The sequence below is a fragment of the Mastigoproctus giganteus genome, chromosome 1 (assembly GCF_048544385.1).
Source record: "Mastigoproctus giganteus isolate SK-2022 chromosome 1, ASM4854438v1, whole genome shotgun sequence".
Classification (NCBI taxonomy): Eukaryota; Metazoa; Arthropoda; class Arachnida; order Uropygi; family Thelyphonidae; genus Mastigoproctus; species Mastigoproctus giganteus.
Genome location: NC_143575.1, coordinates 90,243,675 through 90,262,237, shown reverse-complemented (window position 1 = coordinate 90,262,237; position 18,563 = coordinate 90,243,675). Strand labels below are relative to the sequence as shown.

Genomic DNA, 18,563 nt, shown 5'->3' with positions numbered 1-18,563 from the left:
ACTTCTAATTGAACTGAAGTGTGAGAGATCACAGAACATAGCGATTCTGCTACGTATAGCAGCTAAAACTAGATTTACAACTCAATAGAAATGTCTATCCCTCTGAACTAATTTCGTAAGCAGTACATATGAAAGAAACGAAAATGTGAAGGTTCTGTTATTACATTTAGTACAAATTAATTACTCACTGTACAGGTGGGAGCTGGTGAATAGGTCATCGGACACTGATAGATTGTCATAATCGAGGGAAATAAATTATGTACATCGTTCATAAAATCATACAGTTGACTTAGGACTAGTAAATGTGGAGGTCACTTAAAGGTGCCGTCACAGTTGATTCAGTGGACTGGGAATTTCTCATTTAGACAATTTCTGACTTCCAGTAGGCAGTGGGAAAATGTACAAAGATGATTCTTCCTTCCAGCTCGTCGGCATTGATTTATGGTAACAATAAGATCTCGAATACATCCATATGCCATGTACATAGGCACATAAATGCTCCGGGGCGAATAAGGGAGTTGACAAGATAGAGAGAATACAAGAAACATGAATAAATAAATCTGTTATGTTAGTTACTGATAAAGAAGTCAACCTACGTATTTAACTCTTCAATTATCAAGATCTATGTTAATTCAAAGGGAATACATTTAGTAAATGTATATATCTATTTAATAGTTTTCATTATACAATAATTATATTATAAAGAGCTGAAAATTTGTACAAAAGTGTATAATGTATATTTTATGATTTCTGTATACCCTTCTAGCCCACTTGCTGTACAGCGGATGAACCTTGTGTTAATAAACTGATAGTAAATAAAATTTATTTAGTAGTCACTCAAGCTTGAACCCCGGTCGCTTAAAGCACGTGTAGTTATTTACCCTCTCGACTAACCACTCAGCTACAACGGCCCTTGACTGTCTGAAGTTGGGGTTTAAATTGTAGAAGGAGCATTTTTCTTTACAGCTTTACATGATACAAATATTTAGCATATTGCTAAAATATAAAGACCTGTTACAGCTTAGTCCTCTCAAAGCTCCATACGTTGTAAAAGATAACATTCCTCACTAGACGCACTCAACGGTAGAAACAAAACGTTCGAGTGTGTGTGTGTGCTCGTGATTTTAAAGACGTACCAACATGTAAACATAGAATGCATTCGCGTTTCTTTGTCGCTATTCGTAATTCCTTGTAATACTGTAATTTGTAGCGTAGACGCCGACGTAGTAAACAGTTCTAGAACATGTGATTTACAATACATGGATCCAGTCGGACGTCTTTGGATAAGCTTGCCTGACTTGTTTCGTTTCTCACAATAGGCTTTCCTGTTTCTTTTTTTTTTTTTTTCCCCTCTTATTTCAGTGTTAGACAACGCCTAATTTTCACAAAACATGCGTGCCATTCGTACACACAAAGATTTACTAGGCGAATTCCGTTATAATGCGCACGAAACCCTCTCTGAACTTGCCTCTTTGACTTCGTTTCTTCAAACCAAAACACACAGTGTGCTCTCTGTGCATTTGCAAAAACCATCATTTCCGTTTATTTTCACATATAATGGGATTATTATAAATAAATGAAATAATAACAATGATGTATCCAGTGAAGCTACGGAGAACACAAATACTAATAATTTGACTTATTTGATTTTAATTTTACTTTAAAAAAACTGTGAGTTATCTATACGGATAGTAATGGGAGTTTAAGTTGTTCCGAATTACTTCAAGTTTCAATTCGGAATTTAAAACTTTCGATTATTCTCTCCCTTCGTCCAAACTTAGGAACAAAACTTCAACAAAGCCCTGCTTGTTTTTGTCAACGCACCTAGTCATCCTGTTAACACTGAAAACCTGTATGACAAAATAAAATCGTTTGATGTCAACAAACACATCTCTTCTGCAACCAATGGGGCAAGCGATGATAGCAACATTCAAAGCCCATTTGGTGTGGATTAGCCTTCAATTAGAGAGTTCTGGAAGTGATAAAATATTATGAAATTTACAGAATATTGCGACATCATGAGAGGAAGTCACTCGCACAGCGATGAATGCGTGTGGCAGAATATATAAAGCCAGAGTGCGTTCACGGTGTTCAGTGATTTGCCACTGTCTCTGAAATTCAGTTACAGATCCTGGAATTGGCAAATGAGCTCGACTTCAAAGAAGTGAATGTAAGCAACGTGCTGGAAACGTTTGAATGCACGATACTGAGCTCACCAACAAGGATCTAATTAAATTTCAGCAACGAATGGTAAAAGTGGAAAAGGAAAAGGAGGAAATACAGCTAGCACCGCAAGTGAAACAGCTCACGACAAAAAGGATATCTGGAGCCTTCAATCTATTAGAGAAGGGGATGGCCATTCTTGTTTAATATGACCCAAACAGGGAGCGGAAGGGTAACCAGTCGGGCACTTGAGTGATAGGCCTGACGTAGCCGAATGGTCAGGAGCGGGAGTGCAATACCATGGGCTCTTTGAGTCGACGGGGGTTGAAGCCCGTGATTGCTAAATACGATTAACGTTTTAATTAATGATTTATTGCATACTCCAGTGACCTGGTGGTCGTGCTAGAGTATAAACATCTTTTGCGCTGCTATAGCGAACAAGGGAAGAAAAAAATACATAATTCTGTTCAGACTGATATCCTTGGTTTCCAATACGTGAACCTACTAAGATTATTAAACGGAATAATTTGATATGACGAATGTACTACGTAAATAATGAATCATTACGCATACAAAGAATGTAAGGAATTATAGTACAATACATTATTATTGCTCTCCTTCTTTAATACTGATTTGTTTAATTTTTGTTTTTAATGAGTAGTTAAGTATAGCTTAAATTGACTTTTCGAACTCAAAAATTATACCACAGGAATGCATCTCCCTTTACAACATGAAACTACGTATGTAAAAAACATTTCGGATTTCGATACACATTGCCATATTCATAGGAACACGTCTTAAATAAATTGGAACTACCGGTATACAAAATATATTGCTGTATGTTTTGTATACAGGTATGTTTATGTTTATATTATACAGTGTATAGATAACTTTTTCACAGTATACGTTTCACGGTTTAATTATTAGTATTTGTAGAACAAATCTAGCCTAACTGTTATCAATTGACGCTCTAGGCGAACCATGCAATCGCCCCCCAGAAGTGATCCTGGACTAGCTAAAAGCAACTGACAAACCATGCACTCGGCACTTCCATCACCCAAAACCCCAGGGCAGACATACTGAGATTTTTGGCGCCCTAGGCGAATCTCCTATTGGCCTATATAGACAGGTAACCCTTAGTGTTTGTGTACACCGTAACTTCCATTGGATATATCATTATAATTATTTTATTGAAGATATAATCTTTCAATTCAACAAAAATCTATAAACTCTATATTCAACAAAAAATACAGTATGTTCATTATAGTTGTAAAGTTAAACCGCATTAGGAGTGCTCCAAGTCCACTATATATACGTAATATCTTCATAATCCCTCCACAATTTAGAACAGCATCTATGCTTTAGTGAGAAACAATAGGCGTTTTACTATTTAGTGCTTGTGGATATCAAAGCGTAATTAAATAGACCAAGGTATTGGGGGAAATCCCTTCATGCATAATACACCGCCTCGAACTAATCGAATAATGGCAAAGAAAAAAACAGCGTTAACCAAAAATGGCAAAATTGTCAAATGTTTCTAAAATTAGCTATCTCTCTCAGATACCAGAGTTGTTTATTTATTTTTTCTGAAAATTATAGCCAAGCGTCTTTAACATGACATTAATTATTTTTATAAATTTGCAGTGCACTCATTTGGAAGTCTAGAGAGGGCGGAGGAAGGGACACGCTATTACAAAGTAACAGACCTGCTTGGCAATTTCTGCTACAGCTATTAACGGTCTATGGGCAATTTAAATCAATATACTTTAATTGGAAACCGCGCTGTTCTCTAAAAACGATAAAATTTCCTAATATTCCCTAAAGCGAGCGGAATTTATTGGAGATAAGTTTGCCTGCAATACCCAGTGATCTGCGTTAAAAAACTGACTGCATTTGACATCGGTGATATGTTGTTATGGTACCAGTACTGCGGAACAAGACATTTTAGAGGATAATCAGAACGAATATCGTTGAGTTTTACTAGACATTTTAGAGAGAGGCATTATATTATTACTATCTAAACTACTTCTGTCAACAGAGCCACAGAAAGGGGAGATGGGGGCACCATGGTTTCACGAGAGCGCAGGTAGTATAGTTGTTTGCTATTTCTCTTTTATTTCGGTAGCAGTTTAACAGAGGTAAGGGCATTAAATATTCTTACAGGACTCAAAATCGTCTAGCTAGGCTCTGCCTGTTATAACCAAACATCATAATATTTTGATTTGCAGAGCAATCATAAAATGAACGTAAAAATAAGTAAATGTTTTGATGTAAACATACGTCATTATCATAATAACTAAGTTTTATTGCCAGGACTCAGATCGGCTACAAATACTGCTCAAAATGTCGTCTCTCTGATTCGGGTATGAAGCAGAGTGGTAAACACATCAGTGCAGTTGCAAATGCGTTTGAGTTAACCGGGGTTTGAGTCCACATGACTGCTAACTACGGTGATGATTACAAAAGGACTAACTGTATGCACCTCTGGCTTACGTGGTCGTGATGGGGTATAAACAAAACATCTTTAATGAAATTAGGGTCATGTCTGTAGATGCCTTTTAGATTACTCCTGAGCAGTAATCTCTAGCATTCAAATCTCGACTGCAAGGTAACCAAACTCTGTTTCCAAAGATCTACCTATATTTTCTCCACCGAATTTTTTCTTTTCTATAGAAAAAGTTATTAGAGTCGGACAGGATTGCAAATCAAAAAGGTATGAGAACTTGCCTTTCTGAAATACTTTCTTCTGGGAAAATTATCGATAGCTATTATCGTTTTATTTAAATGTCGTCAATTTATAAATTATAAATAGGAATCAATTCGAATAGCGTCAAATAAAACATTTATTATTTGATAAGTGTAACGTGCTAACGAATGTTAAAATAGAACCTAACAAATCAGACAGATTAAAAGGTGTACGTGATAGCTTTTAACTAACACGTTGAAATGATAAATAACTTAGTGTTACTAACATAAAAGAAATAACGTATACATTTTTTTTTCTGGCGAGTTTCCATCAACCTTTTTTAACCTTTTAACGGAACATCCAAACAAGATGGTGGGAACTTGCCAACTGGAATGCGATAGCATTTTATGCGGAAAAATATAAGCGAATAAACTGATATTTTGAATTTTAAATATTTAAATTAAATGTGAAAGTAATCCTTTCACAATATTATCAATACTTTCTATTTCATTTGAAAAAAGAGGAAGAAGAAGAAGAAGAAATCAAATAGAATCAAAAATGCAAACTGCTAGTTCCGATAGCTGCCGGAGGAGAGGAAGAAAGAAACGTTAAATATTGGTAAATTTGGCTGAATCGTATAATTTTACAAAAAATATTGTATGAAAATGAAATAAATGAACTCTTGCTAATTTAGTTCTTCCGAAATCGCTACCTTCTGCAATGGCCTATAAAGATCTCTTAATTTGTTAGAAGCATCTCAATTATAGTTCTGCCTTGAAAAGCAAATGCGTAATATGAAATATTAATTCATATTACGCGCTCTTGTCCTAATTATTAAACTTACACATAGTAACCATTATCTGCTCTGTTTATTTACTACAGGATCACCAAGGGTATTTATAAATTTACAGGCACTAGACAAAATCCATATACAGACCATGGACAAAATATTCGTGCACTGGCTCCTGTACAGGGAACGAAAAAAAATTAAAACGCACTAATTTGAAACTAATTTTTATTCAGTTAAGAGAGGTAATGACATTTACAAATAAAATTTTAACGCAAAAGTAACTCTACTTCAAAGACAAACTCAGTCATTTCACCAAAACAAAGAACAATAATAAAAAATAATAATAACACAAAAATAAATTAACTGAAAAGTAAAAATCAACAACTTGGCAAGGTACGATTCTGCTACCAGCGTACCAAGGTACACTAATAATCAAATTAAAATAAAATAAAAAAATCATAAAATATTTAATTTGATTGTTTGGTTATCTTAGCATACAAGTAGCAGAATCACCTTTCCAAGAATAACTCAACTTGTTGCATTGATTTGCTACATTTGTTTCGTGGTATAATTACTGTTTTGTTTCGACAATTGCATTTTGACGCAAAAAAATAGAAAATGTGCTAATGAACTCAATTTTACTCATGTGAGCGCGGTAACAGATGTTTAATATGACGAAGTAAAAAATTAGCAAACAGTTGGATTTAAAAAGAAAAATTCGATGGTCAACTAGAAAAGATAATCTTTCCAGTTAAATGGCCACTGAAATGAATTATATTTCTTAAATTAGTAATAAAGGGAACACTAAGATAAATACAGAATACGTAAAAATCTGCTACTGGCAATTAATATGCATAGCTTAGAGAAGTGGACAGAAAGTAGAGTGAACTCTTAGAAACTTGACTTGATTGACCGAAGGAATGAACACAGAAAATCCTGACATCAAGGTGAGCAGGAGATGCCGATAGGTGAAGGCCGATATAGGTAAAGACTGAGAGGGGATTCTTACTTTGGGGTCGACCCAGACTAGTCTGACGTACACAGGTAGAGGACTTGTTGTTTCATCTCAAAGGTTTCCAACGAATGGCTCTTTCATTAACTCAAATAGTGGTCGGGAAATGCATAGATAAGTTTCTCACCAAAAGTAACACAGGACAAAAGCCACTGTCAAACGCAGCGCTGATGTCCAATAAAAAAAAAAAAAAAACAGTGAATAAGAGTTCATATTTATTATACCTAGACGCATATAGCGAACGTTGGAGACTAACCGAAGGAGGCATGTTTCGGTAGACCTCGCAGGAAGCAGAGAGACCACTCTCCATGTGGAGAATGGTCTTTTAGCAAACAAGTGCCTGAAAAGAGCCTACAATAGTATCTCGTCCAACAGCTTGAGAATCATATGCTGGTGTTTTTTTATTTTCCAATTTGTTGGTATTGAAATGAAAAATATGAAATAGGGAGAGTGAAAACTGCATGCATCTGACATAAATATCGTTCTCTGCTTACGTAACATCTGTTGAGCTGCTGACTTGTACCCACATGTTTGTATATTTTCGAAAAAAAATCCTTACACCTTCCTTACCTCGACCAATTCGAAATGTTGTAGTCAGTGTAAATTCGAAGTTCTTTTCCAAAATATATAACAAATATTTTGGAAGAATATTCAAATCAACATCATACAAAAAAAAAAGACGTTTTATGGGTTAGGATCTCTACTGTCCCAGCAACAGACTTGTGTAAGAGTAACTGCATAACCTAGAATAGTGTTTCTAGATTTTTCTGAACAAAGTGTTCTATTCAGAACCTTCCGTCTCAATTTGTTCATGCCAAATACCTTTAACTTCTAGTTTTCTGAATTGGATGGTGACCTTTATGACATGCATTTTCTTTTTAAACAGATTGGGAATTACTTCGATGACTTTGTATCCTTAAGTTAGGAGTTCAGAAATGCTTACAACTTATATTTTAACTATTAGAATGAGCATTTCTCACTCCATTTATAAATCAGTTAATGATTAATCGCTGGTGTTCATATTCCATGTGAACGTTCACTTTAAAAGGCTAGGAATAGACATTCTACCTCCAGCATTAAGAATCCCTTCAGCAAACAAAGCTAGGATAAATTAAATCAACTAATTTAAAATTTTAACGAAGAACCTGATAAACAAAAAATAAATTTGATGCATAACTTGATTATTTTGTTTCTCAAAGCAGCTTTTCTTATAAAAGATCGGAATGCCATATCAAGCTATTATTTAAAACTACATCACTCTTAATCGTGCTTGTATGGATATTTTGTCCTACTATACAAAACGCGATTAAAAGTAACTACCCATTTACAAATGTCAAACTGTGTATGCAAATAACACGGTTCACCATTTTTCCATTCAATCTCGATTTTATCCGAAGGTGTCTTTTTATAGCAAGCGTCACCTGTAAACACTCTACAGCATAGAAGAGAAAAGATGACAGAGTAAAACAGGATCATATGAATATGCTTACAGATGTGTATAATAAAACTAATTGAATATTTCGGTAAAAAGAATATAAAGTATAATCATTTTTGTTCACAGAAGAGATCGCGAAAAAACTGTAGTTAAAAAACCATAATAAAGGATCATTGTTGCTTTAAATATGCACGTACTACCAATATGTTAAAGAAACATTCGTATCTCTGTTATTGCACGAAAGATTTCTGTAATTATATCAGTTACAAAAATATTGTAATGTCATACTTCTCCAAGGAAAATGTACATACTGCGTATATTTGCCGAGGAAAAATATTAGAAAGAAAGCAAAAATATACAAAGTATGCTTACTGAGTCCATCGAACTTCCTGATGATACTGTCGATGAATGTATTTTGGGGGGCAACATGACCCCTTTTAACGGGCATTTTCCCCCCTCCACCCCCGTTCACCTAAAATAACATCACTAACACAGCCAAAATAGCCAACATCAGCTTAAACGGCGGAAAAGGTGTTCGGCTACCACGTTGCACAGGCTCCGTTACCGGCGTTCCACGAGATGCGCGCACTCACTCCCACGATTGAACAACGCGTCCCTAGCGTTCGCAGCAGCAAATCAAGACTATGGCGACGATCGATTGCCAACAATCCACCATCACTTCTACTCCAGACGTTCTTCTTCGATCCTTGTGGACGAGAGAAGATGAAAACGGCAGTCAGAAACTGCCTGTGTTTCAGGAAAACAGAGAGATGAAGATGAGAAAACAGGAGACGGCCGTAGCTTGGATGTTATCGTACACGCGGATGCTGAGGGTCACGCACCTTTCTCAGGCAAGGTTATTCGACACTGATTAGCAGAGCCAGAGCAAACACACGAACAGTTCTGTCGAAAAATGGGGATACAGCGCCATCTTGTGGTCCAGTTTCTTAGGTGAAGCAATAGCAGTGACTGGCGTGAAGGAGAGGAGAAAGGCGAGTGCTTTGCATTCATTAAAAAGAAATTCTCGGTATTTGTTTCCTTCCTCGTCTTTTTTATTACAAATTTCACGTTTTCTTATTGAGAATATTGTATTATAAATTACTTTACGGTGGCTGCATCATTCGCGTTATATTAAATTTGGGATGGCTGTGCTACTTCATCCTGAAAAAGGTTCCACAACTGAGTTTCCTATGTAGTAACCCGCTCTAGGACTACATCCCCTCCTAGTTATGTGCGATCGTAAGTTTTCGCTTTTATAGACTGATTTTCAGTGAATACTTTCCTTGTCTAATAACTAGGAGGGGATTATATATCACTTTTTGGACAGCCAGCGTTTTTGCCAGCACAAAACTGTCGTCGAAGATATTAGTCGTTATGCGTAGAAGTTACAAAAAGAAGGGAGAAGATATCCCATTGAATAATCGTTACATTATTTCTACATGTATAAAAAATAAATCCACTTGTTAAAACATTTATAAGTGCTCGCGTTGACTAGTTATTCTATAACTGAAATTATTCGATTATATATTGAATTGTATTATACAGTAGACTGTCGAAATAACGGAATATTCGAGCTAACGGCACATTAAGATCGGATGTTTACATACAGTCCAGATGTCTTGCAGTCAGCGCCGAAAAAAAAGAAACCGGCAAGTCACGTGATTACTGTATTTGTTACGTTCGCCATTTTGAAAGCGAATTCTGTACTGATATCACAGATTATACCGCTGTTTTACATTTATTTTAATTAGAAACCCCTCACTCCTAAAGTTAATAAACCTCATACAGAGAAGAAAAGAAGAGCAACATTAAAGCTTAGTGACAAACTTGATATAATCTAATCTATTACATTGCAGTCACCCGAAAGTTAATTCATATACCAATGTGTATTGTGTCTATAAATTGTGTGTTCTCTGCTTGATTTGCCTGTTTTGCTGGAAGAAAACCCCCAATTTTTGGGTGAAAAAACCTTGCTATCTACTCCTGAGACCGATTAACTCAGCCACAGAGTGAAAAAAGCCCATAAAAGTTCCTCGCGTCATCGATGGGATTCTAACCTGGTGTGGGGAGGACGGTGACGATACCACTGTGCTATCCGCGCAGACTAAACTTTATATAATAAAGAAAATAGAACGGGGTGTAATTCTTAAAAACTTAGACTTAAGTAAATATAAGCAAAGTAACTCTTTAAAAAATAATTATAAACTAAGTAGGCACACAGTTATTTTATGGCTCCATTAAAATATGAGATAAATGGTTATGTTTTTTTAACTCTCTGATACCTGAGTTTCTCGTCTACAAAAGAGGAAAATCGACTACAGAATACACGCAATATTATAATGATTAACATAGCATTGGTTGCTTTGGCACTTAACACACATGCACTTACTCATCCCCCTTGAATGAATTAAGTTACCCTGGGACAAAATGCCTTCAACATAAAAAATATGGAAAATCAACATATGCCATTCTGTATTTTTATGTATAGAATTAAATAATAATTATAATATTAAATAATGAAATTCTGAATTTTAATACTAATATACAAAAAATAAAATAAATAAAAGTAATATAAAAATTATTAAATGAATGTTGTTAGGAGAATTATCCTGTCCTATTTTTTTTTTTTTTTTTTTACAGCCAGCAGGATTTAAACTGCTTAAATATGAGATGGCATCATTTCTTTTGTGGTATAATTTGTTTGGTTTATCCGCCACTTATCTAAAAGACGTGACATGACTAAATAACAGATTAACTTTTTTGACAATCTCTAAATGGTTAATCCGCCCTCGCACAATCCCCTAGTTTCAAACAAATACTTTTGAAAATAGCGCAACATCATACCAACTCGTTGTGAAGGCAAAAGTTTGTTTTGAGGTTCGAAGCCATAGTTGGTCATACCCACTTATGTTCATACTAATACAGCTATAGTAGCGGTAAGGGAAAATATCGTTGACCATTTCGAGAGAGCCCATTATGTAATGGACAGAACATTGATGTGGAAAGAGTAAGTCTCAAGAACGTGATAGTTTACATTTCTTTAAGCCACCTTTCGCAGACATATTCTAAAAACCTAGACATTCGAGGGACAAATAATTTCCGGGGATGTCTAGTAACTCTATATAAAAATTAATGTTAAACATTAAGCTTTATGAACATTAAAAATTCTGTTACCTGAGGCTGCAATAGCTAGTTTCGTGCGGAGGCAAATAATTTTCTTTGGGAGTAAAATAGGATCTTATCATCCCGCAGAGGTGAAAACAGACCCCCTAATCATATCGCTCCTGAATACATAATACACACACACAGACCCGCTTTTGTCCATATCCTGTACTGTACAGAAAAGGCCTCTGGATTCAATTCTCTGCTCAACCGTTTCTGGCTGAAGTTGAGAATACTTCCCTGTAGGGACAAGAAGTTTTATGGGCTTTTTTACCATGCCTTTTGCAAGTTAATCGGTCAATGGCAAAGGTTTACGATAATTTTTTAATAGATACTCGGATTTTTATCCCACATAACCATCGATTACACAGCGTACAGACACTATATCTGACGCCTTTTGGCCTTGGTTACCTCTGCGCAAGTACCCAACAATTCAACCAAATCCCTGTTGGAATTTACATATCGCTCTGGTGGTGAAATAATAACATTAAATATCCTGTCGCTTATCTTAAAAAATAGCACAGTCTTTCATTTTTGCTGTGGGAATGCGCTATACAATAATAACTTGTAAATTTTTATACATATACATAATTTCGTGATGTGTTTTTGAGTCTTTTGCTTACTTACGTTGCCAGCTCTTGAACCCCGAGAATGTTTTCCCCATTGTTATTTGAAAAAAAAAAAAAAATAAATAAGATTTTGGAATACTTCAGCTTACGTGCTGCAGAGTAATCATTGAACACTTTATTTATTTATGAGCTATTTTAGGCACTTCATCTCTGACTGCTTTGATGTTTTACGTGGAATGTAATCAGAGCCTGTTGCTATCCACATATTAATCGTCGTTAGCTGCAAGCAGGAAAGCTTCAGTGGTTGTTCAAACATCACAGTTCTCATATTTACACAGTCAATAGAATTTATGCTGCAAGTGTTTTTTCTTCTTGTTGCTTTCAGTTCTGCATTCATATTCTCTCTCTCTCTCTCTCTCTCTCTCTCTCTCTCTCTCTCTCTCTCTCTCTCTCTCTCTCTCTCTCTGTATTCCTAGCGTCTTGAAATCTTCTATCCTTGTAACTAATTTTAAATAAAGATTTATTTTTGATTTTGAAATTGATATAGTGAGCTTAGCAATTGATACCTATGTTTGTGATTCTTATATTTTGTAAGTTATTGATAACAGTCAGCGAAGCATGGAGAAGGGAGGTAATGAAAAGGGGAAGGTTAACATCATAGAGGATGCGCATTGTCGGCTTTTCTTTCAGTCAAGTTCGAATTCCAGTTGAAATTTACTTTATGGTGTTTGCTTACCCATGGATCTTTGCGACAATGAGTGAAGAGATGTTCTAGATGCGCCTACTGGTTCGCAGTGATTGGACGATCTATTCTTTTGCGTAACTTCCCGATCTCAAACTAGCAACAAAGGGAGAAAAAACCCCGAAACTATTCCACCCCTTTAAATTTAAAATCGGGAAAGATTTTTCCCCTTTTGGCGCTGGCTTAAAATAAGAATAGATCGAGAATAGATCATTCAATCACTGAGAACCAGTGGGTAGAGCCAGGCCAGCTCTTCTCTCCTGGTCGCAAAGATCTATGGGTAAGCACCATAAAGTAAATTTCAACCAGAATTATATATTTGAACTAGTGTTGCTTCTATGGATGAATCAGGACGACAATCTTTAGCCTAAACACAGCCTACCCATAAGGCGCACCATTTATGAGGACGGACTCAACCTAATTGAACTTCATTTAAGATTTATGTACATTAAATTTGCACAAATAAAATTTATATACACGCGTACATGTTTTATACGAATTTGTCTAGTTTTCCTTACTACAATAGTTTTGTATACGAGAAAACCAAACTTACGCGAATTCTCACTTACAGGAACCTGGTACTAGTATACTTTGAGACCCTACTGTATTCCAGTGACCAGGTGTCTTAACGCTAAAGGCAATTGGAAATTTTTCAAAAAAACAAACAAAATAAAACATCGAAACGTGATTCAATTCCTCCTTTTTCATTTAGCGGAGAGCATCATTCCGTCGCTCACTATTGAATTCGGCTGGTTATTGTCAGCAGCTGTTAAATATTAGACGAAAGGATCTGTAGAGCCTTTAAAGAAACAGTCGCCTTTGTTTTGTACCAAACAGAACTACGATATTTCATAATCCAAGAGAGAAAGCAATCGATTCAGATGATGGCAATGGAATACTAGAATCAGAGAACGAGAAATATCTACTTGGAACTATGAGTATTTCTAGCTATAAGATAAACGCTGTTTTATTACGTGTAATATAATTCCACTGGAGCGAAAGAACAATTTCTCCTTAATAGAAAAGCACTTTGGAAAATTATTTAAGAATGTATGTGTGTTAAGAGTCAAAGAAACTAAGGCTATGAGGCGTCAGTATGCCTATAAATTGCGTGAAAGAAACCATTCTACTCTTGCCTGAAATCGACTAACTTAACCACATTGTGAAAAAAAAAAGTCCATAAAAATTCCTTGCGTCATTGACGGGATTTGAACCCCGGCTTTTCCACTCTTATGGAACGTGATTATAACAACAGTACTAACCGCGAAGGTATTATTTGTATTTATTTAAATGTGAACTATCACTGGTCGATCTGACCATTTTAGGTTCCTAAGCGGAATTTCAAATTTTGGTTCATATGTTATCTTTAGTATTGATATCATCATGTATATAATTCTTAACGATAGGAATCAAATATATATTGATGAAACCGATACATAGTGTTTTCTTTATCATTATTTACACGTGAACATAAAAGAACTTAAACGTAGCTGCGGTTTTGGATATAAGGTATAAAATTACAGGGATGCACTCTTCTAAGCTGATAGTGCCATATATCGAACTGTGCCTTACATCAATTTCATTGCATGCCTAATTAGTCTGGTTCTCTGCCCTTGCAACCTATTCAAGAAGTTTCTTTACAATGGAGTATTGAGTACACCACTGAATGAACAGAATCATGGGGATACCGTTCATTACCTAAAGGACTAAAAGAATGGACTCGCCTGACATATACCTCGTAATTCGCCGACCACCTATTTGGGATGAGCCAAGAAATAATACTAATCTACCACTTCAATTAAGACCTAGTCTACATAATCTGTCAAGCCTAGAACATACGCTTCCTCCCAACACTCACGGTATACAATCAGTTTGGATTCGATCCTTTGAAACTTAGACAAAACATATAGAAAGAACTCTGGCTGTATATATGCATTTGTTGAAATCAAGAACTGATATTTTTCCTCTGGGAATTTCCTGGATTAACTCATATGGTGTGATTTGCCGACTTAAATTAACTTATATATTGATTAAAATTAATGTAATGTAGTTATACAGCATTAACTTAAATGTGCTGTTTTGTAAAAAGTCATTTAACAGCTCTGTCAATTTTGTGGATTTTATGAATGTGTATATAGTGTTGTAATTAATTTGCTCGTTTAATATATACACTTTAATCATGTGGATATTTAGGAGTGAAACCATAGCTAAATTGAAATAAACAAAAAAAAATAAATAAAAACTTTCCATTGTGAATTTAAATCTTGTTTTTATTTATACTGCAAAATTTAACAAGAAATTCCAACAAAAGCATCCAACTAAGCATTTATAGCCTCAATTCAAGTGTTCGACATGATGATATAATCACCTTCATTTTATATTATTAAAACTGGTCAAGAAACATTAAACGCTCACTATTATCAATATTGAATATCCAGATCTTTATTCTAATTGCATGTTTCGTTCTAATAAATTGAAAGGCTGAGGTTTTGTAAATACAGTCACTCAAGAAGTCTCATAGCCAAAATTCGCATGGACTGAAATTGGTGCTTCGCAGACCACTTTAATATCAAAACTCCAATAGCTCTTTAAATTCCAATCTCCAGATCAACCCCTAATTGGGTGAGGGAGGACAGATAAATTATTTAACTTCGGTCCTTCTGTAACTCAGATACATCCTCTCGTCTTAAATGTAAAACGATATCTACTATTCCTCAGATTTCTAGATTAATAACGCATCTGTTTACTTGGATTATCCCTGATTTCTAAACTCATTTCAAATGCATATTACAAATTTTAGTTCCTTCCAAACCAATAAGTTTCGTTTTCTCTTTCTCTCCCGTTGTAATTTTGAAACGAGCAATACATCTGAGCAATTTGTGACTGAATAAATCGCAAGTTTTTCTCTTAAGTCTCATCCAAAACCGCTCTAAAATTCCTTGACTTAATCTAAAATACAGCAGTCAGTTGAATCAATTATCACTCCCATACAAACTCACTCTACTTCAATCGCACAGCTTTTAGTTTCTGTCACATACCTTTTCTAAATAAATATAAAATTTAATTTACGGCGCTCAAGCATGTCAATATAACCTTAAGTGTACTATGTCTATGGAAGTGTATTTTCGCTGGTTGGTTTGCACATTGTGAGGGCTGAAAAATTCGGAATAACTCACGGGGGATTATAGATATTTATGGCGGCAGTGTTCTTCTGACCTTATAAATATTTCTTTTCATCTTATGGATATTTATTGTGGCAGTGTTCTTCTGAATTAGGATCTGTACGTTCAAGTTAAAATTAATATTGTTATTGTTTGATTTCGAGTCAAGGCAACTACGACCATATACATCAGTGTATTGTGTCTATTAATTGCCTGTATTTTTTAGTCGGTTTGCTTATCTGCCATGCGAACCTTGGCCGATATCAAATGGATGCCGGCGTGAAAAAAGTCCCTTAAAACAGCCCTATCTAAACAGAACTCAATCCAGACTTTACAACATGGTATGGAAGGTCAACGATCATAATCACTGTTCTAGCCAAGAGCCTATGAAAATAATGCAAAGTCCATCTCATTAATTTTAACAATAAACAACTTTAGAAGTTTCCGTTTCAAAAATTTGTATTTCTCTGCGTCATATATGAATCTCTATATGATATTGATATTGAGGTAAGCCATTTTCTTTCTACTCATGAAAATCAAAATAAAAGCATTGAATGAAATTTATCGTCGGTTTCTTTGTTTATTTTTGTGCTGGTTTCCAAGAAGCTATTAGGCTGCGTTCAATCGCAGCCATTAATAAAACTAAACAGGTGTGAAAGAGCTTTAATTTTATTGGTTAATCGGGTCAGTAAGCACTGCCGCGTTCGCTTGAGAACTGCTTATGTGAACACAGCTTAAACCTGCAACATCTACTCATGGTAAATGTATTGTAATTGGTTCTGTTCTGTCATACTTTGAACTCAGATGCAAACTATTGTATATTAACCGGTTCTTACATTGTGACATGTCCAACAGAGTAAATTATTAGTATAAGGGATAGCATACACTTTAATCACACTGTCAACGTCAGCCTAATACTCGATAATACATTATGTTATTATTAATTTCCATCTACTTCAGCTGTCACCTTTAATACAAAACAATATTGCAAGAAAGTTCTGAAATAATTTATGACATTATCTATAAGTGATTACTTAATCTCACGGTTAAGAAACTACATGAATATTTATCGCTTATTAATAATAATTATCAAATGTGTTTATCTTTTAGAAAGTAGTAAGCAAACATTTCACTGTATTGCTGCTTATAACCGATATAAACGAAACACAGCCTTCCTGTCATCGTTCATTATTCCTGACATCGCTCATCTAAGCAGTAAATGTTTCTCTCTTGCTCTTTGTATCCCTTTGTCAAAAGATATTTATGAACTAAATTGCGAAAAGAATTACAGAGTTTTATGCATAATGGTACCAACAAAATATCATAAAAATAATAATCATGAAGTTTCGACATTTTTTGTAAGTAACAGAGTCACTGATACAATCGCAGTTTTTTATGGGAATTGAAAAAGGGATTCTTCCAAAATAGAATTCATCTGCTTAGATAAACCGCAGACTGAGATGCTAAATAGGACTTTACTGAGATGCTAAATATGACTGACAAAGGTTGGATTGAAATGTTAAGGCGTGAAAGACACTAAGGTCATGAGGTGTCGGTATATATAAGTTCTGTAAATTTGCTTGCAGCATTGTATGATTGAATAAGCTTGCGGATAGGTAGGAGATAAAAGAAATCGAACTGAAGGAAGAACAGGCAACCATTTCCTCATCTTGATATCCATTAAATTCAGTCTACAGGTGAAAAAAGCTTTATAAAGATTACCTCCGATGTGCAGCGGAACAGAATCGCAAATCTTTAATCTAATAAATTTCTTTTTTCCATACAAATTATATGGAAAAAGAAAATCATAACTGCTCAGTTTCTCTTTGTTATTTTAATTAAATTACGTATGGCTCAACAGATCTTTCTATACGAACCAAATATAAAATTTTCTGAAAATCCGTCCCTCTGCTACATATGGACGAATAGAAGACGGACATGGTGAAGGACTTGTGCATATATGTTCACGCAACTAAAAAAAAGCCAGTGAACGGAATCGAACTAATGGCATGAAAATTAAGTTCTGCATTGCTTTCTACTCTCTCTTTCTGTATATTTATTTATTCCTCTCCCCGGCCCCTCGCGGGTAGCAGAGTTGGTGTGATCACCATCCTCCCCACACCGGGTGGAAAACACCTAGGTTCGAATCCCGTTAAATGACAAGAGGAATTTTTATGGGCCTTTTTCATAACGTGACTGAGTTGGTCGTCTCAAGCGAGGGTATTCAACTCGGGTATTTTGTCCAGCAAACAGCAAATCGACTAGAGAACACACGCAATTTACAGACATATTATGTACTGTGTAATATAGCCTAAACTGCTGATGCGCCTAAAAACTCCATAACAACCCCCCCCCTTTCTCTTTCCCCCGGCAGCAGGCATAATATAATTTTCCATCCAATTATCAAAAATTTATAGTCACATATGACTTCTCGATTCTGTCCTAATTGCAGCATACTCCAATTTCAGTGATTAATAAAATATATTTATGATCTAAGACTAAGTAAATCCGTGCACACTATCTAGATCTGCTGTTTAAAATATATACGGGGTTTAGCAAAAATTTATTCAGCCACAGTATATCAATAAGACCATTCCAACTGGAAAAATAAAGAAATAAGCAAATGATAATGAAATATTATCTTGTTTTACTGTGGTAAAACAAGCTTCTGTTTAAGCGTGGTCACGTGCTATGTTTATCTAGCATGACCACGCGGTACCATTCTTGATTTCCATATGTAACGTATTTATTTAAATAAACTAAATGCAACAAAGCATAATATTTTAAGAGTTTAAGATTCTATATCTATATAACATCGGTGTAGATACACCATAGACAACTCT

The 18,563-nt window shown here is 35.2% G+C and overlaps 1 protein-coding gene across 1 annotated transcript in view; it reads right to left on the bottom strand.

Moving 5' to 3' along the window:
• The window catches only part of LOC150090984 (voltage-gated inwardly rectifying potassium channel KCNH6-like), a 490,763-nt gene extending 481,815 nt beyond the window's left edge, over positions 1–8,948 (bottom strand). Inside the window, exon 1 of the mRNA XM_090379306.1 lies at positions 8,459–8,948. Coding sequence (XP_090235432.1) covers positions 8,459–8,534 — 76 coding nt within the window. The 5' untranslated portion in view covers positions 8,535–8,948. The remainder of the gene's footprint in view (positions 1–8,458) is intronic.
• Positions 8,949–18,563: the final 9,615 nt, after the last annotated feature.